This window comes from Nelumbo nucifera, chromosome 4, assembly GCF_055504915.1.
Source record: "Nelumbo nucifera cultivar China Antique chromosome 4, China Antique-T2T, whole genome shotgun sequence".
Taxonomy (NCBI): domain Eukaryota; kingdom Viridiplantae; phylum Streptophyta; class Magnoliopsida; order Proteales; family Nelumbonaceae; genus Nelumbo; species Nelumbo nucifera.
The window spans coordinates 5,886,056-5,911,967 of NC_142652.1; the positions used below are offsets into that span (position 1 = coordinate 5,886,056).

Consider the following 25,912-nt stretch of genomic DNA (forward strand, 5'->3'; position numbering starts at 1 on the left):
TCCCACGGCATTTTAATTTCATACAAATTTACTAAGCAATATAGCAGGCATTTTTTTATATTTTTTGGATAAAGGGCATTCATTAAAAAGGTGATAACAACAGTATCAACATACAGTCACTTCGAAATTTTTGCTTACAATCAAAGAATGTGAAACAACATTTTTTCTTGTGCCGATCGGGTCATTTTTATATTCAAACTTCTACCCTTACCAACGAATCTGGATCTGCTGACCACAACATATTACTGGCAACGTTCATCCAACTGCACATCGGGAATATCAGCGATGTAAAATATAATTGATATTCTTAATACTTAGTTTGGAGTACAAATGCAAATATGTATAGTGTAAAAACATATAAAATATAAGGTTTTGCACTCTATATATTTATATTTCTACTCCTTCCAAACTGAACCTAATGTACAACTGGTGAACATAGTCAGGTCACACGTCCAATAATTTTGTAAGAAAAAAAAAAAAAACAAAAAACAATGTTAGACTTAGACTATGTTTGTGGGTGCTTAAGTTAAAAATAAGTGCTTCAAAACAAGTGCTTATTCGAATACGCACTTATTTGCATTAGGCATGTTTGGTAATCTTTTTCTCCAATAAGCATTTATGACTACTCTGTCCTTCATTTTCTTTCAAATTTTTAAAATATACCCTTACGAAAGCACTTTTATTAAATTACTTTTATAAAAACACTTTTGTAAAAGCAATTTTATAAAAATACTTTTACGAAAGCACTTTTATAAAAGCACTTTTGTGAAAGCAAATCACTTTGGTGAGAGTACTTCCATAAAATTCAACTAGGCATAATTTTATAAGTGGTATTTTAAAATTCAACTAAGGATAATTTTGGAAGAAAAAAATTAAATAAGTGCTTATTGTATAAGCACTTAAAAAATTGAAAATTTGGACTTAAAAAATAAGCACTTATTTCAGGCTTATTTCCCAAATACCAATAAGTGCTAATATCCCAAATAAGCACTTATTTTGAATAAAAATTTATTTTTAAGCACTCCCAAACAAAGCATTAGATTTAGGGCTCGTTTGGCATGTCTTTTTGTGTGGTCTTTCGGTAGTTTACAAGCCGAGTGAATGAATTTTCGGTCTATTCCCGTTTGGTTCATGGAAGACCTAGCCGTTAAAAGCCAGAGCACCGGAAAGACACAAAAAGCCCATTTTGGGCTGATTTCGGGAAGCTCCAAATGAAGCTTTTCACATCTTTTGCGTTTTATTCTCATGCGAAAAGACATGAAAAGACGCATAGAAAGATGTGATACTGCCAAACTAACTTCGGGCTACTCAGATCTTCATGCAAAAGCTTAATGCGTCTTTTGACTGTCAAAATTACTAGAAGATCTTCCCAAAAAGACACACCAAACGGGCCCTTAGCTTTCCTCATTTGTGTACTTTTTTATAAAGTTAAAAATATAATTTTTTATTTATATTTGCATATCTATTTCATTTAATTAATCATTTGCCTATTTGAATTTAGAACAACATAGAATTCTACAAGAGTTGATCTAATACTATATACCGTCTGATTGATCACCTCTTTTATGATATTAGTTGATTGATTGTGAATTTTAATTCAAAGGATTTAAGACTAGTGGGGACTAGGGAATAGCTTTTGAAATGAGGGAAATTAATTCAAAAAGTTCTCTTCACTATCTTTAGGTGGTTTTTTGGCGTTGTAATTAGTTTTTGTATTCGAAAACAAAGATCACTACCTACCTTAACATTGGACTTTTGTTGTCAATAAGTTAAGGACAAGACAAGAATGACTCCCAAGAACTTGAAAAATAGGATGATGAGTGAAGTAAGTTTTGAGGTTTCCGGGCATGTGCCGAAAAACTCAAGACTAAGGCTGTGTTTGAAAATGATGCAAATAAGTGTGAATGTAAATATGTAGAGTGTAAAACGATTCATATAAATTGCAAAATTGGGTTAGTTTTGCACCAACAAATTCACCTTCTTACCAAATAGACTTTTAGATGTAATAGTTGCAAATATGAATTCCAATAAATCATATGCTTTTTTTATCAAAAGCCCACTTGAATGCAAATTTACTTCTTTTTTATTGATGTACTTTTACATCTTATTATCAATGTAAATATGCATTGGTCTGTATTTGTCAATACATAAATGTAATGTTACCAAACATAGGCAAAAGTGAACCAGAGTGTGAATTTACCCTGAACTGGGATTACACTCCATTTGCATCGTTTCCAAATGCGCATCCTACGATAAAAGGTCCAATGATATGGAACTTGCAGGCTGCAGGTAGCAGCATCAGTTGGTTTTGCTATGGGGATTGGGGAGAGGGGTGAGTGGGAACCGGGGGAGGTTGCTCTCCGCCTTGCACTATGCCAGTGGGCATCACGAGCATCACTGCCCAATGGGTGTAGATCATCATACATAGGACGCATGGCAATGGATACAAAGAGACTTTGTTGCAGTTCTGAATCTTCTGATTTAAGGCACCCTCGTTTTGACCTGCCTTATGCCCACATATAATCACTTCCGTCTCTTTAACTCAAAATGGGGAATCAAGATTTCCAAGTATGAAGCAAAAAAGATAACTACGCATTAATTTATATATTTCTGACTCATGATACATATTTTTGTATAAGTAGTAGCTAATCACCATCCCTCCATACCTCGCGGAGGAGCTCATATCTTTGAGCTTTCTGGCCGCCATTTTCCTTCAAATTCCAACTGGGAACTCTCGTAGAAGAAGCCCTGGCCCATAAGCCATCTGTGATTATTGAAACTAGGGATGAATCCAACTCATCAAGCTCGTCATCACTGGTGTAAGATTTCCGGAGCATTGAGGAACCACTCCGTCGTAACTGTAATTGGCTCTCGACGTCTCCTACAACACCTACAATGGTAGCTGTTGTAGGTGGTTTATACACAATAGGTGCTGCATTGCATGGGAAGGTCCTCAGAGACTCTTCCTCAGCCTCAACAGGGTCCTGTAAAGAATACTCACATATCAAGGTAAACTAAAATGCAATATCTGATCTTCTGTGTGAGAATCGATACAAAAGAAAAGAACAGATTCTGTTTTAGGAGGACAGAAGTGGTCTCCTCCTTTTTCTTAAAATTCCCTATTTTTCTGTTTGTTTAAGAAAACATGCAACACTGCATATAAATTATAAAACCAAGCAGAAAAATAAGGGGAGAATTTTTGGCAGCCTAACCTCAGAACTCAGGGTCTCAAGCACAAACTCCGGAACTGGATCTGAACAAAACTCATCTGGGACAAAATTGCTAAGGACCCTCCTGATCAATGGCACACTAAGTGTAGGGCATACCTTCCAAAACAGAAATGAAGTTGAATAACAAAAATAACTAAATAAATGAATAAATACTTGGAAAGGACTTTCATTAATCAAGTAAAAGGGAGTTTTGCAGGTGAACCTCTTTCCTGATGGCCCTATTCAAAATCATGTCCTTTGGAAGCATCATAAGATCACTCAATGCATTAAGCAAATGAAAAGTCTTGAATGATGTTTCAGGCTCCTGTCTATCTTCATCATAGAGTCCATTCTCATCTTTGAATGAGCCATCTTCATCCATGCCGAATAGATCAATTAGGCATCTTGACCAGTTTCCAATCTGATATTCAAGAGAAAAAGAAAAAAGACAATCCATCAAGCGTCAGCTGTTATCTTTTTGATTTCACAACTGAGGAACACTTGTTTGTTTTACTCCTCGAGTTTCAACATTATTTAGTGGTTCAAGGATAGCCAAAGGTGCCTTAAAAGGGGAAAAAAAAGAAAATACTGAGTATAACAATGAAAGGAATTCCAATCGAATGATCATAACTTTCTTATCTATTATGTTCGACAATTTGAGTATGGCAATGAATTCATAAAGGCATAATAGATATTTTTATTTTTAAGGTGGACCTTTTATTCTGGGTCTTAGGTTAATACCTGGTGTTTTCTCAGGGCAACTATTTGCGGATTCATGTATGCAAGTAAAATAACCCAACAGCCACCGCATATAGGTAGAAGAAATACCATGAATGCATAGAAGGTGTCTTGTGAATCTAGTCTATATAAGCAAGAACATGTAATGTCCATTCATAGAACATGAACTTGTGCAACATGTGAATTACTTACAGCATTTTTCAGTTGCGCACCATTACCAAAGCTTGATTTTCCAGCTGGGATAGGAAGAACTTTGGAATCACTAATAGGGTCAGAGACAGGATCTGTTGGAATCTCATCAGCTGATTCACGAAGAATAGCATTAAACAAGGCCACATCTAATCTATTCATGCATTGCTCCATCACCTGAATATCGAGAAAAAAAGATTGCCATGTCATATTTAGAACTTAGACCTGACTATTTATCGATAGGACAAAGGAGAACAGCTACTAGAATATCATTGCAGAAAGACTGATACCTGAGTATGATATAGGAAGTGAACTCTAGAAACATATAAAAAAAGGGGCTACATATAAAGGAATTCCATGTTCACTCTACATGTAAAAGGGTCCATGCTTAAACTATCACTTAACAGCATCCATGCAATGTTCAATCCATACAATGGTTAATGCTTATACACCCAGATTAGCACCGGATAATAAAGGCCAATTACAACCTGATTCTTAAGAAGTAGTGGGGATGGTCTACCCCCCCGTTGTGTAGCCTTCAAAAGAAATCAAATAAAAAAAGCACCACAGTTGAGCAAAATATACATTTATGAGAATTCTAGTCAAGTCAATTTTTGAGAAGGAAAATTTTCTAGGTTGGGGCAGGGCAGGCAGAGAGCACTTTATGCATATCATGTGTATAGTTGGTAATAACTATATTGCATTATCATACCATTTGTATGAAGATTATGTTAATGGTACATAGCACTGGAAGGAACAATTTTTTCTCAAGAAACAATTTCAGGCTTTATGTAGGGACTTTCTGTTGGTCTTACAGACATGCAATAGGTGCACATCCACCACTCTGTTATAATTTCCACCAGCTAGTTTACTCATAATCATAAGTGCATAGACACTTGTCTATGCATTTTGTTGCCACAAAAATACAGATAGATATTCCCTATGTCCTCTAGCCAATATACAAATGGCAGCTGGGGCACTTGATTGGTGCAAGTACATTAGTAACAGATAATGAAAATATAGACTACCAGTCTAGCCAGCACAGGCAAACAACCACACTCATGGCCTCCAGCTCGAACAGGGCAAAGCTTTTCACAAGCATCCCTGAAAGCTTCTTTCCAAAGGTGTAAAGAAAAGTTCCCCTGTTCTTGGTCACCCAAACTCCCTGAGTTTGACACCATTACTTTATCATTTCCTATCCTGGTGGCAGACTGCATATATGGCGTTAGAGTCTGGAGAAACAAACAGAAAGCCATGTCAGAAAGCTAGCAGTAATTCAGGATGTTTAATCTAGAAAAATCTGAAACGTTAAATTAGGGGATAGGTGGAAAACACTTGGAATTGACCTGCCACCACACAGATTCAATTATTCGGGAGAAAATCCAGGCTTCAACCTTTTCCAGTGCAGTTACAAATGTCTGCGGATCCTCCCATTCATCAAAATCATTAGAAAAAACAAACTTCTCTTTCTTGTTCAGAGAACTTTCATTCCATTTTAATGGGGAATATTTCTTTTCGTTTCCCATTTTGCCACCATTAGCTTCAATTTGGGGGCCAGCACAAATTGATAGTTGAGATTCCCCAACAACCTGGCTAATAATTTCCCTTAAAACAACTGAATTTGACAACCAAAAAGTTAACCTGCATTCAAAGGAAAGCACAATCAGGTGGAGCGTGAGAGGAAATAATCAACTCTCTTTAACTGTATCAAACAGTTAAAGAGAGTTGCAGACTCTGCAAACAAGTTCAAGATTTACATTCATAAAGTCTGGGCAAAGGCATGAATTCCCTATATTCATGTCAATTAGAAGATCTCACTATCTAATCAGTTAAATTGTTATGAGGATTGTTTAACAGTTTTTAATAGGATTGCATCATATAAATTCCAATCTATCAGAAGGTAACTTGATAGATTGGATAGTTTAAATCAGCGAACCAGTAAAGATTGTTTACTTATTGTACAAACCTGGGAATATCATTTCCACATGCTTTTGCTACCAAAACTAATCCTGAAACAGCACTTCTAGCTGCAGTTGCCCTATGTCCTGGGGACTGCTTTCTGCAAGCATGATGGTATAGCCTAGAAAGACGCCGAGCAGGAGCATGGACCTTATTTGCAGAACTACCATGCTCAGCTACAACAGAATAAAGCCCCACCTCAACTGCAGCAGCTTCTCTCAACTCTCTTTCAAGGCTCTCAACTCTATGCTCCAGTTGTTGCACTTTGACATTATAGTGGCAGTTCAGTTTCACTGTACAAGCATCCTGAGCATCATTGCTTTCTGCTGTTATAGAACTCCTAGAACTACTAACAATATCTTCTGAAACATCAACTTCTTTTACTTCTGTTAACTGATTTCCATATAGCAATTCATTGTTCCTGGATGTGTCTACTGGTGACCGGACAGACTTCACATGCTTTAATCGACTGACGGTAAGAGAATTATCCCTCACTCCAAGATCTCTGCTGTCAAAAGCAATTGGACTGGTCCCAAATGCCACTTGCTTCCTCATAGCATCTTGTGAAGATATTTTGGAAGACTTATCTTCTTTAGAATGAATTTTTTCTCCTGCTTTTTTTTCTTGTCTATTTTTTCCCAATTGCTCTTCATCTTTCTCCTCCATATGACTGGCAGGTCGACCATTATTTGTTGAAGCACCTTCTTCCCCATTCCCAATCTGTTCCCTACTTTCTCCATAATCCCTGTCATTGATTTGAGAGTCAGTAGTACTTACAAGTCCAGCTATCCCATCCATCTGCAAATTTGGATTTGAAGGTGCACCTCTGGTGGAAACACCATCTGTATTATCTTTTTTAATGGATTGTTGAGCATTATCCTCACTTTTTCTACTTCCTTTAACAGCTGAAGAAGCTTCAACACTATCAGTGACAGGTACCTTGGTGATTTGTTCTGAACTTCTCTGCCAGAAGTTGGTCAAGGAAGAATGGTCATCTTCTGGGCTCCCCACTTCAGAGGATAAGTCTACTGGTGATGAATGAGATGAGCTCCTATTCAAATGTTTGTATGGTGTAGTCACTGCTCTTACCTCTGATCTTTCAGGAACCTTTTCCAGAGATATAGCAGATACCCCATCCTGACTTCCTGCTCCATTCCTCACTGCTTCTGATGCATTCTGCAATTGCATGCATCAGAAAAGAGCTTAGGAATTAGTTTGAATGACATGGATCATATGAACTATAAGATTCACAAATCAAATCATAAAATTCAAACAGTAATTGTAAGGTTTCCTCAGAAAAGGGCTTTGGATTTCACAATTCAAATCGTAAATCATGTAATCATGACAGCTATGAAGCAGATAAGTACATGGGCATGTGTGTGTCTCAAAGAAAGCCTATGGCTCATGGAATAAGACCAGAATTACAAATAGCATTGAGGAGCAAGTTGAGAACCTATCCTGTTATAGTTCTCATGCATATTCCACAGAAAAAGGCTGAACTGCAACAATTTTTAAGGGAGTAGATAAATAAAAAAATAAGGACCAAAAGGCATTAGAAGTAAGAATACCTCCTTATTCTGGGCTGGAGAACTTCCAGATGCCTCAAAAACAGATGAGGAAATGGTCAAGGAAGAATGAGATGAAACATCATCATCAGTGAAGGACGCAGTTTCAGCTTCCTCGGCATATTCTTCAGTCATCAAAACAGAAACTGAGTCCTTCCCATCTTTGTCTCGCGGCACTACTTTTGACAACCGCTCCCTCTGTAAGGAACTGGAGCAATTTTTTTCAAATGGCTGGATTTTAACAAATAGAGCTGGTTGAGCTGTGTTCCTAAAGTTTCTCTTACAGTTCATTGGAGCACTTATGCATATAGTTTCTTGAACAATCCCATACTCTGCTAGGTCTATCATGACAGTTCCCAAGAGCAGACCTTTCACTGTCTTATCCCTCCGAGGCTCATACAAGGTGAATTCCAAGCAGTTCTTCTGAAATGATTCAACATCCCCACTTTTTATGGGGACCTCCCGGGAAAGAGTAACAGGAAGCCTGAAAGACTCATTGAACTCAATTTTCCCATCCCCAACACCAGACCCCAGTGAGGGGATTACAGGCTTGGTAGACCCAGAATTCCGGTCACCATTTTCCCATTGAAGTAATACAGACCGAAGGGATCTGAGAGACTGTGATGGAGGCCAAGGTTCGATTTCCTGTATATGTATGAAATAATCCACCTGAACTGAAGTGCCTTTTCTGTTCTTTGTCCTCAATCCTAGAAGCATGGTTGAAGAAAGTTTTGGTATACCTCCAAGTGGGTATGCAGCGTTAAATTGTGTAGACACCCTCCATCATGAAGCCTAAGTCCAGAAAGCAAAATCCAATGGCATATTGTGCAAAATTGTAGGGAAATGAGAATATGATATATAATCCGCAATTGAGTGTTTGTATTAAGAGGAAGAATTAAAATTCTTTCAGGAGACATGAACTTATTTTTCAGTTAGAAAGTGAACAACGTGTAAGATGATGTTAGAGCAGAGACTACTAGAGGATGGCAAAAAAGAATAAACTTATAAAGAAGAGAAGCTTTATAAGAACTAAAACTCTAGCAGTATGAACATGCACTTGATATAAATGAAGGATAGAATACACCACAATTTGGCTAATTTTAAGATTCAATAACCCCGCCAAGAAAAAGAAGAGAAGCTTCAGGGAAATTTTAATTGAAATCCTTAAGAGATGGAAAGAGTATTTTCCGTTCATTCTCTTCTCTTACTTGCTCTTTTCTATCTTTTTCTTAAAGCAACAAAAATTACACATCCTGGTGTAAGATGGTGGCGCTGTACAAGTACATAGGCCCAGCTGACTCAGGTCTGAACCCAGGTCAGACTGGTTCACTTTAACACAAATTAATTAAAAGGTTTAAGTGCTTAACATTTCAGCACATTAATAAATCGGCATGTGTTTTAATTAAATAATGGACATTCTAGAAGAGAAAAGCATCCAGTTAAGCTGTGATTATTCTATAAAGGTAAATAAACATGTGCATTAAATGGAATGAAGAACATTCCATTCCAATGAAGAGGCAAAATTGGAAAAAAAAAATTAAGAATGATCTAGATTAAGAAAACTTCCATATTCCAGCCCACCCAAACTCTATAAATAGGGGTATCGAATTCTCCATGCCTATTTTGGGGACATTTTTGGACCTCTTGATCCATTACTCCTATGCTGGCCGTCTGGCCCATTTCTTCTCTCACCATTCTTCTGTTTCCTTTCTCCCTCCTCTCCCTCCCTCTGCAACCAGCAGATTTCTTTACCTTCGGTTGCCGGAATTCTGTCTCCGGCCAACAGTGGCATGATCTGGTGCCCTCGCCAGAGAGTATATAGGCAACCCCTTTGGGTCCGGCCACCTCTCTTTTCTCCATTTTCCTCCCCCTTCTAATACTGAAACCATGAACCAATTCCTCAGATTATGAGCACATTTCCACACAGAAATTCTTAGGAAAAAAAGTGGGTCATCAACATACAAGGATTACAAAAGAAGGAAATGCACCGGATAATACAGTTGTTAAAAATAAATAAACAGTGGAGGTAAGTGAGAATGTCTATGAGATCGAGAAACCAGAGGGTGGGAAGCTGAAACCACTGAAAAATCGACTAACGACTACAATGCAATAGACTTTTACAAGCTACAACTTACTGCAATGAGGGACAGAAGCAATGAAGCAAAGATATCTATCTCCGAATCAAACCTCCAACTTGAAAGTAAAATGAAGAAAGAAAAATAAGGGTAAAGGGCCAAGGAAATGGAAGTAGAAATAGAGAGACTTACAGAAGCAAATGAAGGCAGAGAAAGCGGAATAGAGATGCAGTGTAGGAGCAAGAATAATCGCATTTCCGTGTCGAATGATGATATTCGGTATCACTGGTTCACTACTGCAGAGAGAGAGAGATTCTGACTCAGCCAAACAGATAATTTTATCTGTAGAGTCCAAACAGATTATTTTATTAAAGAAATTTTGAATGAGAGAGAGGGGCACCTGTGTAAGTGACAGTGAAGGTGGTAAACTTAAATAGAATCGATTTTATTATTATTCTAGGCTAATGCTTGGATGTATTCGCCTGCAGGACAATTCTCCAACGCGTTCTTCTTTCTTTCTTTCTTGATTAAAGAGTCCGTCAAATAGCACTCCCCACTCCACTCCACTCCCCCACCAGGCTAGTAGGTAGTAGGCCACCACCATCTCTTGTTCTCTGTAACTGTTCGCGCGCGCGCACTCCCACACGCACTCTTTCTCCTCTCTTTTTCTAGTTTTTTCTTCTTTCGTAGTTCGGACACAACCCTGTCCCTTCCGATGATTCTCAGTCAGAGTCTTCCTCCAGGCATCGCCCATTCGAGCAGCCTTATATCAGGAATATCTCCGTAGTTATGTGATTTATTTGATAAGAGATATTCTCTATGCAAGACTATTGGGACGGTGTGAGCATCGGAAACGGTAAGTGATAAAAGCTGTATTTCATTTAATTAATTAATAGTTCTTTTTTAGAGAGAGATATAGAGAGGTTATAAATTCTGAAATTTAGGAAAGATGAATGTAATAAGTGATGAGATTCCTGTTGCAATAATTTTGCAGTCTCAAATCACGAAATCCGCACATTTTCATCAATTTAACATATACAGGAGATATTTCCGATGTGCAGCAGTCCGGGGCTCCGAATAGTAAATTACAAGCAAATACCTATGTAATTTTATTTGCAACACAGTGAATAGCAGTCTAGTACGCTGTGGCGGATATAGAATAATCTTTCGACAATACTAAACAAATGATCTGCATTTTTTTTTTAAATTTCTGATTGGTACCTGAACTTCAGGCTGAGTGCTAATTAACGTGATGGTTAACTAGCCTTTAAGTATAATGGAAAAGATACAAATACTTTTCAAGTGTCATTTAATTTTTTTATCCAGCAATAACTGTATAAAAAATGCCCTTCCCAGTTTTCTTTCGAAGACTGATAAGCACTGATATGCATTTAACTCAAAGACTGATGACTTAATGTTTTTTGTTTCACTAAACTATCGTTCACCGCCACTATTCATCTTTTTCAAGCTCTCGAACAGCGACGGTGCATAGCGCCCCCCGCGGCCATTATTCTTCCTTTCTTTTTTTCTCCTCTCTATGGGAACATTTGCCGTTTTGCCATTTTATACCCTCATGGTTCTGGCACCTAAAGCTGAGTTGGTAAGCTTTCTGAGTTGTATTCCAAATTCCTTTTTAACTTTTGCCTTAACTAAGCTGATGGAGGGAGATTTGGCCCGACCCCTTGGCCGTGCGACACGTGGAGGCAATTGGGTATGACCTGACAAGAGCATCAGCTCGGCACAGTGACATAGCCATAGCCCAAGGAGAGGCCCCGAGCTCTCCAAAAGAGAACCCGCGCTTCCCGGGAGGTAGAACCCGAGCTTTCCTTAGAAATCCCGAGCCCTGCAAGGAACACCACGAAAGGCAAAGCCCGGACTAATCCACCTCGGGTAAGTCCGGGCCACGCTCCTGTCCGAGCTCAAGACTTTATCTCGTGCACCACTCCGGTACCTCGCCTCCAGGTCGCATGACTGAACGACCGTACCTGACACCAAAGAAGTTTGTACTTTGAGGCGGCGCGTCTGACTGACCAGGGATCTGACACATGACAGCCACACTCCAACAACCATCTGCTACCGCCATCTCAGTCGTTGCAAAGACGGCTCCGACAGGGAAGATAGTGGCGGTTATGTCTGCCCCCCGCAGAGGCGGTTACACCTGATCTGGCAGAGGCTTGGGAGTGAGTGCACCAGGGCAGTTATAAAAGGCCCTCTTCCCCCCAGAGTAAAAGTAAGTGATACTTTGCGCCTTCTGGTCTAAGAGAATTTCTCATCTTCCTTGCTTTCTCAAGAGTGCTAACGTGAGCGTCAGAGCATTCCCATCGGGTTCCTCCCCCAGGAATCTCTTGTTCCCTCCCTGTTTCAGGCATCTCCCGCTCCGTCAGAGGCAAGATTACCAGCAACTAGGACCGATCGGATCGTGCATCATCACAAGTCAATGAGTTCAAGCATCTCTCGGGAATTTGAGCTGCCGGTATTGATGAAGAAGTTAGCATGAACTTTGGAAACCTCAGCACTGCCAACTCTGAAACCTTTCAGTCCAGCGTTCTCAAAAAGCTCCCCTACTAAAACTCCCATGCCAAAAGGATTTCTGAACACCGATCCAGCAGTTCGTTCCCGCACAAGCTGAGACCATCGCCTCCTGTAAATAAAACTATATCCCATTGGCATCTCTGAGGAGAACAATGAAGAATTTAAGAACCAAAATTTGAAATCCTTGTTACCTTCTCAAGTATGCTTGTTGACGCTCCTTTGCTGATATTGAAGGCAACAGACGAAATGTTAGAGCCACAATTGCTGCCAAATCTTGCATCGCTTGAAAGGGTGACATGCGGTACCCAAAGGCGAGATCACTTCTGTACAAAATTTGATGTTTCCCATCCACTGTAACGATCTCAATTGTATTAATGGCATCGACAGTCTCAAACAGTCTCATATATAATAATCATATAAAAGATCATAGACCCTCACTGGTGTGGTCTCTTGACAAACAATTCCAAGAAGGTAGAAGCACGATTACCTGTCCATTGGCTCCAACGTTCATGTAAGCAGCTCCACCTACGGTCCCAGGAATCCTAGAAGCAAATTCAAGACCATAAAATCCTTCATTAGTGTGCACTGCACGCCTAATCGATTGAATTGGTAAGTAGACCTGTTCATGGGCCGGGTAGTCCGATGGCCCAGCCCGGCCCGGCCCGCACCCTGGTCGGGCTTGGTCATGTAATTAGGCCCGCGGGCCTGACCTCAGCCCTAACACAGTAAGCCCGACTATGTTACGGGTCGAGCTCGTGATTTGTCAAAAAAGCCCGGCCCGACCTGACAACATTATATATTTTATAAAATACATAATATGTATCTTATATATTATATAAAATATATCAATAATATAATATTTATTGAAATATATATATATATATATATTTATAATTTAATATATACACTTTTTATTTTTTTCTTTATAATTTCTCTCTCACTCTCTCTCTCTCTCTCTATTCAGCTGCTTCAACATAGTAACAACATGGGCTAAATTTTGGGCTCGGGCCCAAGTTGTAGGCCCGATGGTCGGCCGGGCTCGGGCTCTAGCCTTAAAAAAATCTGTTAATACAGAGTGAAAGCCCGGCTTGAGCCCAGCCCGGCCCGACCCATGAACAGGTCTACTGGTAACCACTTCCCACTCTATAGACGCTGGTTCGATCCTCTCTAGGAAGTCAATCCGGTTCAGAATAACACAACCTTCAAACCAAGGACCATCGAAAAGACAATTGGAGCCATTACTGACGATAATAAAAGGGATGCAACGCTCACAACAATATCTATCATTTAACGTATCGTATGGACTATTGAGAGTTTGGGATCTGTTTCAAGAAGATTACAAACAATGTGTTTTATTTTTAAGTGTAATTTTGACATTTTCAAAAGTCTTAAATCGCACATGAGGTTACTGACGGTCCTATAACGATAGGTATTAAATTGTCGCATTTTGAAAGTTCAGGTATTAGATTGTCGCATTTTAAAGTTTAGGTACTAAATTGGCATCAGTCTATAAGTATAGGATACCTATCGGGAATTTTCTTTTTTTTTAAAGCATGATATGCACCTTTTATGCTATTAGGGGAAACAACGTGCACATATGTCACATCAGCTATTTTAATCAATTGATGGGTTATCAAAGTGTAAATGATAAGGTAAAAATCCTATAACAGTTTTGGTTTGGGATTTAATATAATTTAAACAGCAAAATGAAAATCTTTTTTAAAGTTAAGGCCCTGTTTGGATAGGTAGAAAAGTACAAAAACCACATCTTGTTTGGATGGCATTTTGATTTTCATATTTTTAAAACACATGAAGCCCCCAAAAGCACGATGTTGACTTTTATTACTTTGTGCTTTTGGGAAAGTTTTGCTTCCATTTAGTGCAAAAGTACAAAAGCAACTGACCCACCCTTTCAAAAAACCCCTTGATTAAGACTCATTCATTCGCCTATCGTCTTTAAGCCCTAACCTCTTTGTCGCCATGGGTTCTTGCTTTGTCGTCGCCCATTTTCGACCATCATTGCTATTGGAAATTGTCGTTGGAAGCACAATCCTTACCGGAATCGTAAGTATGGATCCTAATTTCATATCCCCCCCTTAATGTTTTTCTCCATTTCATGCACTATCTGCAAGCTTAATGACATGTTTACTGCATGTTTACCGCCATTTGGAATCATTATTGTTGACTTCTCCATTCCAAACTATTCTTCAAGTTTAATGGAATATTTATTGCTTGTTTAATGTAAGGTTATAAATAGCATTCTACATGTACAAAATTAGTCATGAACTAGAGTGTTATAACTATAATACTAGTATAATTGAATGTTTATTGCTTGTTCATCAACCGTCTCTGTTGACGAATTGTGGCATGTATGCATATTCAATGTATGCAGATCATGGGTAATGTGATATTTGTCACCTGTAAGATCAAATGAATCACATGACTAATAGTGTGTTTTTGCCAAACGGGATATGATTATTCAATTTAAAAAGCATATTTTACAAATTTTTTACTCAAACAGTTTTTAAATCACAAATATCAAAGTAAAAACTTATGTATTTTGTACTTTCATACTGATGAAGGAAGATTTGGCCCGACCTCGTAACCATTCAACACGTGGCAAAGGCAATAGCTCGGCACAATAGCACGCCCAAGGCGCAAGCTCCGAAAGGAGGAACCAGCGGTCCGAACTCCCTACAAGGAGCCCGAACTCCCCGTAAAGAGCCCGAGCTCTCCCTTAGACCCCGAGCCTTACCAACACAAAGGGCAACAACCCAAACTGGCCTGCCCCATGGCAGTTCGGGCCACACCTCTATCCGAACTCAAGGCTTAACCCTCGCACACCACTCCAGCACTTCGCCTCCAGGACGCCGAACTAAACAAACCGCGTCGTACCTGACACCGAAGGAGTCCGTATCTAGGGGCGGCGCACCTGACTAACTTGGGATCTGACGCTTCACAGCCAGACTTCAATGGCCACCTGCCACTGCCACCTGCCACCGCCATCTCCAGTTACAGAGACGGCTCTGACAAAGAGAGCAGTGGCGGTTCTGCCCCAGCAGAGGTGATCATACCCGACCTGACAGAAGCTTAGGAGTGAGTGCGCAAAATGGTTATAAAAGGCTCTCTACCCCCCAAGAACAAGGTAGGTGAACTTTGCGCCATCTGGTTTTATTTTGCCTTTATGAAAATACTAACTTGAGCTTCGGAGCATACTCACTAGGTCCTTCCCCGGAGATTACTCTCTTTCCCCTTTGTTTCAGGCACCTTCTGCTCCAGCCCGAGGCAAGATCTTTGACAGCTAGGACCCGCCGGATTGCGCACCATCAATTGGCGTCGTCTGTGGGAACGCTTCTAAAGGCCTCCCTCTAAAACTCTCATAACCTCTTTTTTCAAAAAAACCCAAACACTCATGGCTTCTTCCAGCAATGCCGGACGTGGCACGGAGATGAACACTACCGGGGAACAACTTCAAGTCCCCGTGGTGTGCATCGGACAGTTCACCATCCCCCTTCCAGTGGATGGGATCCCCAGCCTGAATGCGCCACGAACAGTGGCGGCCGTAAACCTCCCCGCCATGAACGTCCCCTTTCCTCTCCCTGTCGAAAAAACCTACTGAACCAACTGATGTCCCCCTGGCGACCAGCCAAAACCAGTTGGATGACCTGATGCAATGCATGCGGGCAATGCAAGCCCAAATGCAACAATTCCAGCAACATCAGCTCCAGCAGCACCAAGTACTGCACCACATCTCTCAGTATCACTATCAGCAGCAGTTCCCCCAACTGCCTCTGAACAAACCACTGCTTCCCCCTCGGCACCCTGCTCCAAAGCCGGTTAAGCCCTCCCCTCAGGGTGGACGCCATCACCGAGGAGAAGCCTCCCAACTTCAGAACCCCCAAAAGAGCCAGGCCTCATCCCCGGGCCTAGGAGAAAGAAAAATCACCCCCGCCTCGCAGCTCGCCGGTGGGTCGGGAACCTCGCCCGCCAAGTCAGTATCTCGGCACTCCAAGTCTGAGCTCCCGCTGACAGAAAATCAAATCAGCGTCCTAGTAGCAGACTACCAACAGTCTGGGCCCATCGAGCTCGGCAACACAGAGGCCAGCAGCGCCAGTACCAGGCCCACAGCAATGAAGGCGCCGGCGAAGTCACCGAACTGCCACCCGTGTCCTGCCCGAGCTCAGAGGTAAAGAAAAGACAAGCTCGAACGAGGTAAAAGCTGCCCCTATTCTCTCAGTTCCTTCCCCCCTCTCATCAGAACTCCTTGCAGTCCCTATGCCCAGAGACGTCAAGCTCCCCCCTCTAGACAAGTATGATGGGTCCTTCGACCCCAACGACCACGTCGATGCCTTCCAGTCCCAAATGCACCTAGCCAAGGCCAGTGAATCGTGCATGTGTGTGGCCTTCACCACCACCTTCAAGGGGGTGGCCCGCACTTGGTACAGGAACCTGGCCCCCGAGTCAATAAGAAGCTGGACCCAGTTCGTGCAGGTTTTCACCGCACACTTCGTTACCAGCAAGAGGTGCCCCAGAACCGAGGAAAGCATCTTCGGAGTAGTCCAGAGGGAAGGAGAGTCCATCCGGGGCTACATCAAGCGGTTCAATGACGCGTGCTTGCAGATACCGCGATTGGACCCCGCGGTGCATCTCACGGCGGCCAAGAGAGGAGTAACACACAAGAAGTTCAAATGGCACATGGTAGCTAACCAACCCGCGACCGTGGCCGAATTCCTCAAGCTCACAGATAAGTTCATGAGAACAGAGGAAGAGATCAACCAAAGGACCGAAAGCGGGATCGAGAAAAGAAGAGGGAAGGCGAGCCCTCCAACCCAGTTGACAGAAGAAAAAACCCGGCCCGGGAGACGAAGCCGAGCCAGCCGTTTCGAGCTCTCTTAGCAGCTCGAACGAACTACACACCGTTAAACACGAGGCGGACCGAGATCTTGATGACGATCAAAGACGCCCCATACGTAAAATAGCCACCTCGCCTAAAGGGGAACCCAAACGAGAGAAATAAAAACTTGTAATGTAGTTTCCATAGAGATCACGGTCATAGTACCGAACAGTGTAATAATCTCCGGGACGAGATAGAAGGACTCATCCATCGCGGATACTTGAGAAATTTCGTACAGCATAATAATAATAATAACAATAAGGCAGGTCGGCAAGGGGAGCACGGAAGGGATGCCCCCGAATCCAGCAGCAGGCCAACCGAACCGTTGCAACGACAGCCTCCGGAAGAGAGGCCAGTTCGGGGAACCATCCATGTGATAGTGGGAGGTTCGGTGGTAGCAGGTTGTACCTCGACAGCGGCCCGGACGTTAGTTCGCGAAGCAGCCCGAGAAGAACAGAACCCTCCAAAGAGGTCGAAGACTGAAGAACCGATCTTCTTCATGGAAGACGATGTGCGAGGGGTCCACTACCCCCACGATGACGCGCTTGTCATAAAACTAAGGATCAGCGACTTCAAGGTCAGGCGCGTACTTGTGGATTCGGGTAGCTCGGCAGACATCCTCTTCAAGTCGGCGTTTGACCAGCTGCAGTTGCAGAGAAGCGAGTTGAAGCCCGCGAACACTCCTCTGGTGGGCTTCAGCGGAGAGGAAGTCAGGCCCCTTGGGAAAATAACAATACCTGTGGAAGTCGGCACATGGCCTTGTGCGGTCAGACTCAGCCATGATTTCCTGGTGGTCGCGACCCCTTCCCCATACAATGCCATAATAGGGCGGCCAGTTATGCATATCCTACGGGCAGTGGTCTCCACCTACTATTTGGCAATGAAGTTCCCTACAGACTTCGGTGTGGGGGTAGCACGGGGCGACCAGTTTGAGTCCCGCAAGTGTTATGTTGTCGCCCTGAAGGGAAAAACCAAGGCGGCCGACGACCTCGAATTGGAGCGGCCTGCGGAGCAAGGCGAGGAACGAGCTTCGCCCACAGAGGAAACGGTCGCAATCCCAACTTCGGCTACGGACCTGGCTCGAACACTACAGATCGGTGCTTCCGTCAAGGAACCTCTACGAATCGAACTGGTGAGTTTCTTAATACTGACCCTGTAGTTAGACCCATTAGACAGAAGAAACGCAACTTAGCCCCGAAGCGCTGGAGGGCGGTCGACGAGGAGGTCGAAAAGCTCCTCGCAGCAGACTTCATAAGGGAAGTTCATTACCCTAGCTGGGTAGCCAACCCAGTGCTGGTGAAAAAGGCAAACAACAAGTGGCGCATGTGCGTCGACTACACCGACCTGAACCGAGCTTGCCCGAAAGATTGCTTTCCCCTCCCCAGAATTGACCGCCTAGTGGACGCGACCTCGGGACATGAGTTGCTAACCTTCTTGGACGCCTACTCGGGCTATAACCAAATCAGGATGGACTAGTCCGATGAGGAAAAAACCAGCTTCATAACCGAGTTCGACCTGTACTGCTACAAGGTCATGCCCTTCGGACTGAAGAATGCTGGGGCGACCTTCCAAAGACTTGTGAATAAGCTGTTTCGGCCCTTAATTGGCACGAAAATAGAATGTTATATAGACGACATGGTCATCAAAACGCAGTTTTCACAGGGTACGCTGTCTTCCAAATTCAGCGTCAATTTAGCATAAAACTAAACCCAAACAAGTGTGTCTTTGGTGTCACCTCGGGTAAGTTCCTAGGGTACATTGTCAACCGGCGCGGTATTGAGGCCAACCCGGACAAAATAAAGGCCATCCTAGATATGAGACCACCCCGAAAAATAAAAGAGGTTCAGAGACTAAACGACCGCATAGCCACTCTGAGCCGCTTCATGTCCAAATCGGCAGACTGTTGTCTGCCTTTCTTTAAAGCAATCAAAGGCAAAGGGTTCGAATGGACCCGAGACTGCCAGCTCGCGTTCGACGAGCTAAAAAACTACCTCGCTAGTGTGCCAATCTTAACCCGGCCCGAGGAGGGCGAGGTCTTAGAACTGTACCTCTCGGCAAGCGACGAGGTGGTCAGTTCGGTACTAATAAAAGAAGTAGATCGGGTCCAACGACCCATCTATTTTGTTAGTAAAATTCTGCAGGGAGTAGACACGAGATACCCGTAGATAGAAAAGCTAGCATACGCACTGGTAATTGCAGCTCGGAAACTCCGCCCATATTTCCAGGCTCACACTGTCATCGTCTTAACTAACAAACCTCTGAGGCAAGTCTTACTCAAGCCCGAGGTTTCCGGTCGGCTGATGAAGTGGGCTATCGAGCTCAGCGAGTACGACTTCCAGTATAAGCCATGAACTGTTATTAAGGCCCAAGCCTTAGCGGATTTTATCGCCGAGTGCACGTTCAGCCTCGAAGTCCCTAGGCCGGTTGAGCCTGAGATCCCCAGTTCGGGTGAGCCCGGAGCTCCCAAGCCAATAGAGTCTGAACCCCGTGAAGTAGCAGTCAATGTGGCATCTCTCCTAGTTAGGCCAAACGCGAACTGGGATGAGGAGCCCTGGATCCTTCACATAGATGGCTCCTCGAACCAGCAGGGCAACGGGGCTGGAATAGTGTTGCGCGGCCCGGGTGGCACGAAATTGGAATACGCGCTACGCTTTGAGTTTTCGCGGCATCCAACAACGAGGCGGAGTATGAGGCATTGATAGTCGGGCTGAACCTAGCGCAAAAGGTAAGAGCAAAACATATAGTTATCTGCAGCGATTCCCAACTTGTGGTCAACCAGTTTACGGGCGAATACGAAGCACGCAAGCTGACTATGATCACCTAAATGGCAAAAGTAAAGAAGGCTCTGCTCAACTTCCAGTCATACTTCATTAGGCAAATACCGAGGTCAGAGAACACTGAGGCCGACGCCCTATCCCGGTTAGCCAACACGAGTCACAACACCATGAGAACCGTGTACATAGAGGACTTACCTCGGCCTAGCATTCTCGGTGGGGCAGAGGAGGTCGCTCCCATCCTTGAAGCAGAGCCGAGCTGGATCGACCCACTCGCAAGCTTCTTGCTAGATGGAACTCTCCCTGCGGACTGCAATGCAGCCAGGAGGGTGCAGCGCCAGACAGCCAAATACGTCATAATAGACGAACGGATGTACCGACGGTCCTACACGCTCCCCTATCTGCGTTGCTTGCGACCTACCGAAGCCAAGCTCGTACCCCGTGACACTCATGAAGGCCTATGCGGTGGACACTTGGGGGGCAGGGCCCTCGCCCAAAAGGCACTTCGACAAGGGTACTACTAGCCAACGGTGAAGGTAGAGGTCGTCGAGCTCGTCAGGAAATGCGACAAGTGTTAGAAGCATGCCAATATCCACCATCAGCCCGCTGCCGACCTCAAGTATCTCACCGGTCCATGGTCCTTTGCGCAATGGGGCATCGACCTCCTGGGGCCATTCCCGCCGACAACAGGTGGGAGGAAGTTCCTAGTGGTGTCGGTAGATTACTTCACAAAGTGGATAGAAGTTGAACCTCTGGCAACAGTTACATCCCGAAACGTACAAAACTTCTTTTGGAAGAACATAGTATGTCGCTCCGGGTTACCTCAGGTACTAATCTCCGACAATGGCAAGCAGTTCGAGGATATCAAGTTACAGGAATGGTGCCAAGAAATGGAAATTCGGCAGAACTTCACATCAGTCGCACACCCGCAGGCAAATGGTCAGACAGAAGTAATGAACAGAACTATCCTCCACGGACTGAAAGCGCGACTAGACCAAGCTAAAGGGTTGTGGGCGGACGAGCTACCAAGTGTTCTATGGGCTCACCGAACTACGGAAAAAACCGCCATGGGAGAGACCCCCTTTAACCTCACCTACGGCACTGAAGCGGTAATCCCGGCGGAGATCGAAGTACCTACACTACGACTAGAAGCATATGACGATCAGACAAACGGAGACGAGTTACGTACCAACCTCGACCTACTGGACGAGGTAAGAGACCTCGCGTACATCCGGACAGCAACTTACCAGCAAAAAGTAGCTCAGTAGTACAATGCCAAAGTAAAGAACCAGAACTTCCGCGTCGGCGACCTAGTTCTCCGTAAGATCATGGCACCCGAACCCGGCGTGGGCAAACTTGGACCAAATTGGGAAGGGCCCTACAGAGTAAAGAGAGCACTCGGGGGGGGCATACGAGCTCGAAACCTTAGAGGGCAAACAAGTACCCCGAGCGTGGAACATCGTTAACTTAAGGCGATACTACCTATAGACCACCAAGCGAAGTGGACAAAGTCGCTACCAGAGCCTAAGGGCTAGGATGCCGAGCTAACAAAGAACCTCGGCATAGGCAAGCAAAGGCAAAAAGTGCCAACCAAAGGCTCAAGCAAAGTGCTGACAACGAACTAATAGGGGCATCGGCATCTTAGAGGCTAAGTATTAACACCAAAACAGGCCACACGAGTGCAGTAACCCAAGCAAAAAAAAAAACAGATTGGGCATATGGTCAGTTCGGGAGAAAGAGCTACCAACACTTAACCAAAAGAAATTCATTCCTTTGCAAAATAAGGGAGTGTACATTTCCAAAAATATATATATATATATATATATATAAATATATATACATATCGAGCTCACAGGCCCGAAGGAACTTCGTCATCATCAGAAGCCACTTCAACAACACCCGAAGGACATGCCTCATCCTCAGAGTCCGGTTCAGCATTTGTAGCGTTGGCCATCTCTTGAGTAATGCGCGAAGTGTTTATAGCGCTGATATCGAGCTCGGGGTACATATTCCGGATCATCCACCGGCTTAGTTTAAAGCACCTTCTGTACGAGCCCACCATCAGGTCGTCAAAGTGCGACGAGGCGATGTATTCATCAACGGCCTTCTTCTTGGCATCATCGATGCCTTGAGAAAATATCTGTGTCTTCTCCCTAATGTCCTCTTGAAGGTATTCAACCTGATGCTGCAAATCCAGCCTCAGGTCCGCCATATACTTCACCACAACTCCCATGGCCTCGGTATTTCTCTAAGACCTCGCCAGCCTGGCCTGAGCAGCGCGAGAAGCCGCCTCAGCAGCTCGAGAAGCCGCCTCGGCAGCACGGGAAGCCTCTTCGGCAACTCGCGCCTGCCTCGAGCTCCTTTCCACTTGGGCCGCCAAGGCATGGATAGAAGAATTCACCTACCAAAAGGAAATATAACAAATGATCAAAAAAACGATAGCAAGAAAGATAAAAGCAAAGAGCCCGACAAGAAAATCGCTGACTTACCACCATGGCATGAGTGGCAGCACGACAAGCCACCTGGTTCAGAGGGAGCTCGGTCCATGCCGCGACCTCCTCAGGATAAATGGCCTCCCTACTCTTCTGAAGAGCGTAGTTCGGCGACAACACACTCCTGAACTCGCCTTGGTATCCCGAGCCTGAAGGCCCAGCTCGGGTATAAGCAGACTCAGAGTAAGCGGGAGCCCCCGTGTAAGTAGCCTCGGCATAAGGGGCCCCTACTGCTTCTTGTACTGGAGAGGCCATCTCGGGCTCCCTGGGCGGATCCACTGACGGATAGTCTGGTACCTCGGGCTCCGCATCCCGGGGCAGCTCGGCACGAGTTCGCTTGGTGACTCGCTTCCTCCTCTTCATGGCGTGAAACAGATTCCCACAACGAGTCTTCTCTGAGTCCATCACACCTGCAAAAACAGCTCAGCATCAGGAAAACGAAAGAACAAAGCAAAACAAAAGGTAAGCCTCTGAGTAAGAAACCTACCCGAACTCAGACCGGCCTCAATGAGCTTGGCCTCCGTCAGATAATGGTGGCATTTTAGCCCAAGTCGTGCCCATTCCCGAAGGCCCTTCGCCGTCTCCTTATCAAGCGTAACACCGGCATCAGGGGCAGCCATCCCCCACCTGGTTTGGAACGGCCACCCCAATGCACTTCGCACCCCGAAGTAGTCCCGTTTCCACGCCGGGACCTTGTTGGGAAGATCGTGCAAAAGCTTAAAACTCGGGCGAGGAGACAGGTAATACGCCCGCCTACGCCCAGGAACGGAACCCGCTTGCTTCTTAAGCATCAGAATGGAAGAAAAAATCTCCAAGTCTAAGGGCAAGATCTGTTCGCAAAATAGGGAGATTGTCCCCACCAAGTTACGAATAGAATTCGGGTGAAGCTGGCCGAGAGTAACGCCAAAGTGGTTCATGACCTCGACAATGAGGGGGTGGAAAGGAAGGCGCAACCCAGCAGTGAGCTGCTCCCGGAATATCACGATCTCATCAGGACCGTGTTCCCAAGGGAAACTGCCCGAGGGTATAAAATAGGTGTACTCCCTAGGCAAGTTAAACTGGGTAATGAGGGAGTGAAGCCCCTCAGGCGTCATGGCCGAGGGCCCAAACTTGTCTAACGTCCGACCTCGACGAGAGGAGGATGCCAAACTACCCGAGGCGACTCGGCCTATGGGTTCGAACTCTTCCTCGAGCTCTACTTCAGGTTCGCTAGGACTGTCAGGGGATGCAACTCGGTTCGTAGAACCTGCATCTAACCCCTTTGAAGAACTGTCTGAGCTATCCGAGCTAGACATCGGGAGGAGAAGATGGATTCTAGGAAAGTACTCACCCGGAGAAAGGCTTCAACGGACTACGGGAACTTGAACGCGAGCTAAAGGCTTGAATGCGAGCTAAAGGCTTGGACGCGAGCTCAAGGAGCAAAACGTAGGAGTGACAAAGCGACTGGGGTCCCCCACTATTTATACCCACAGTAGTCAAAAATCAACAGTTTTGATCAAAGAAAATCCAACGGCCCGCAGTCACGCCGACCGCACGTTTCCTGAGACCGAGACGTAACTGGCCGCATGTCTCCTGAGACCGAGACGTGACTGGCTGCACGTCTTTTGAAACTGAAAGAGCGCCAGCACACGTCGCCTCGCATTTAAGGCGGCAGCGACACGTTTTTTCAAATTTGAAAAGATGCCCGTTGTCACGTCTCCCAGCGGCGCGCTTTTTAAATTTTGAAATAAGCGCGCGCTGTCACGTCTGTCAACATTTATAGACGGATTGGCACGTTTTCCCAACTTTTTGGCGTTCAAAAAACCCGGAAGAATCCTGACGGACGCACACTTCGCGCTATCAGTCAACCAATTCGAAGTACGGGACAAATCCACCCGCCGCCTCGCGAACTCCCGGCACCAGGGCAAGTCCCTTTGCGCGAGGAGTGGGGGGCAATTGATGAAGAAAGATTTGGCCCGACCTCGTAACCACTCAACACGTGGCAAAGGCAACAGCTCGGCACAACAGCACGCCCAAGGCGCGAGCTCCGAAAGGAGGAACCAGCGGTCCGAACTCCCTACAAGGAGCCTGAACTCCTCGTAAGGAACCCGAGCTCTCCCTTAGACCTCGAGCCTTACCAACACAAAGGACAACAACCCGAACTGGCCTACCCCATGGCAGTTCGGGCCACACCTCTATCCGAACTCAAGACTTAACCTCGCACACCACTCCAGCACTTCGCCTCCAGGATGCCGAACTAAACAAACTGCACCGTACCTGACACCAAAAGAGTCCGTATCCAGGGGCGGCGCACCTAACTGACTTGGGATCTGACGCTTGACAGCCGCACTTCAACGGCCACCTGCCACTGCCACCTACCACCGCCATCTCCAGTTACAGAGACGGCTCCAACAAAGAGAGCAGTGGCGGTTCTGCCCTAGCAGAGGTGATCATACCCGAATTGACAGAAGCTTAGGAGTGAGTGCGTGAAGTGGTTATAAAAGACTCTCTACCCCCCAAGAACAAGGTAGGTGAACTTTGCGCCATCTGGTTTTATTTTGCCTTTGAGAAAATACTAACTTGAGCTTCGGAGCATACTCACCGGGTCCTTCCTCGGGATTACTCTCTTTCCCCTTCGTTTCAGGCACCTTCTGCTCCAGCCCAAGGCAAGATCTTTGACAGCTAGAACCTGCCGGATTGCGCACCATCACATACTATTAAAAGTATAAAAATAAAGGTCTATCCAAATATAATGGAATGCTAATGAAGGAATTTTGTGCAATGTAAAAGTTAATAAGGTCTTTATCTCAAATGTAAGTATAAGGGGTATTTATCGCTGACCCCATGGTACAATGTGGTTTTTTGTAACTTACCCCTCAATATAATATCTTTCCCGCCACATATTTGAAGATAAAAGAACCACCTAACCCAAATGCTTAGCTAGTTTGCAATAGCCTCAAGCCGCCATCAACAAATAAATACTCTCTAACTTCAAAACAAGGTACACCCCCAGTGCACAATAGTAATACCTGCCACACCATTGAGAAGTACCGATCAGCCCAGAATTTACTAGCCACGAAGTACAGGGGGAATGCATCCTGACCGTGAATTTATACCAAATTCACGGGCAGGATGTGGTTTATAGGGGAAGAGGGCTAGTGTAGGGGGTGGCTGGAATTCAGAATTCTGCATCATGTGTATTCGTACTTTCCCCTTTTTATATAGGGTTGTATTATACACAAGGAGAATGCAAAGATTTAAACTTATAATATTAATATTTTATTTCAAGGTGATGTTTGGCAACATTGCCAATTTTTCAGGCTCCACGTCAAAGCCAAATTAGCAATTAGCATCTCAAGCATCAATGATGAGAGAGAAAGCCGTTTGGTTGGCCAATTTCAATAATTTCTCAAAAATCATTGGAATTAGGCTTGAATGAGGAATCAGCATTTTCGGTGATTCCCCAATTCTTGGCCGATTCACTTTTTTAAGTATATAGGCATTGA

General features: G+C 44.4%; 1 protein-coding gene across 7 annotated transcripts; it reads right to left on the reverse strand.

Annotated features, from left to right (window-relative positions):
- Positions 1-2,442: 2,442 nt before the first annotated feature.
- On the reverse strand, positions 2,443-10,404 carry LOC104591675 (uncharacterized). Of its 7 annotated transcripts, none has more exons than XM_088886391.1 (10): positions 10,136-10,404; positions 9,928-10,031; positions 7,664-8,452; positions 6,103-7,271; positions 5,483-5,777; positions 5,165-5,368; positions 4,140-4,313; positions 3,433-3,630; positions 3,213-3,326; positions 2,443-2,984 (listed from the first exon to the last, which is right to left on the reverse strand). In XM_088886391.1, exons 3-10 carry the CDS (start codon positions 8,375-8,377, stop codon positions 2,646-2,648), a joined length of 3,207 nt encoding a protein of 1,068 aa, XP_088742517.1. In that variant the 5' UTR covers positions 8,378-8,452; positions 9,928-10,031; positions 10,136-10,404; the 3' UTR covers positions 2,443-2,645. The 7 variants fall into 7 exon arrangements, with proteins under 7 accessions (XP_088742517.1, XP_088742520.1, XP_088742519.1 ...); XM_088886394.1 differs by lacking the exon at positions 7,664-8,452 and having other exon boundaries at positions 6,103-7,058; positions 7,185-7,271; positions 10,136-10,401; XM_088886393.1 differs by lacking the exon at positions 10,136-10,404 and having other exon boundaries at positions 6,103-7,058; positions 7,185-7,271; positions 9,796-9,936.
- Positions 10,405-25,912: the final 15,508 nt, after the last annotated feature.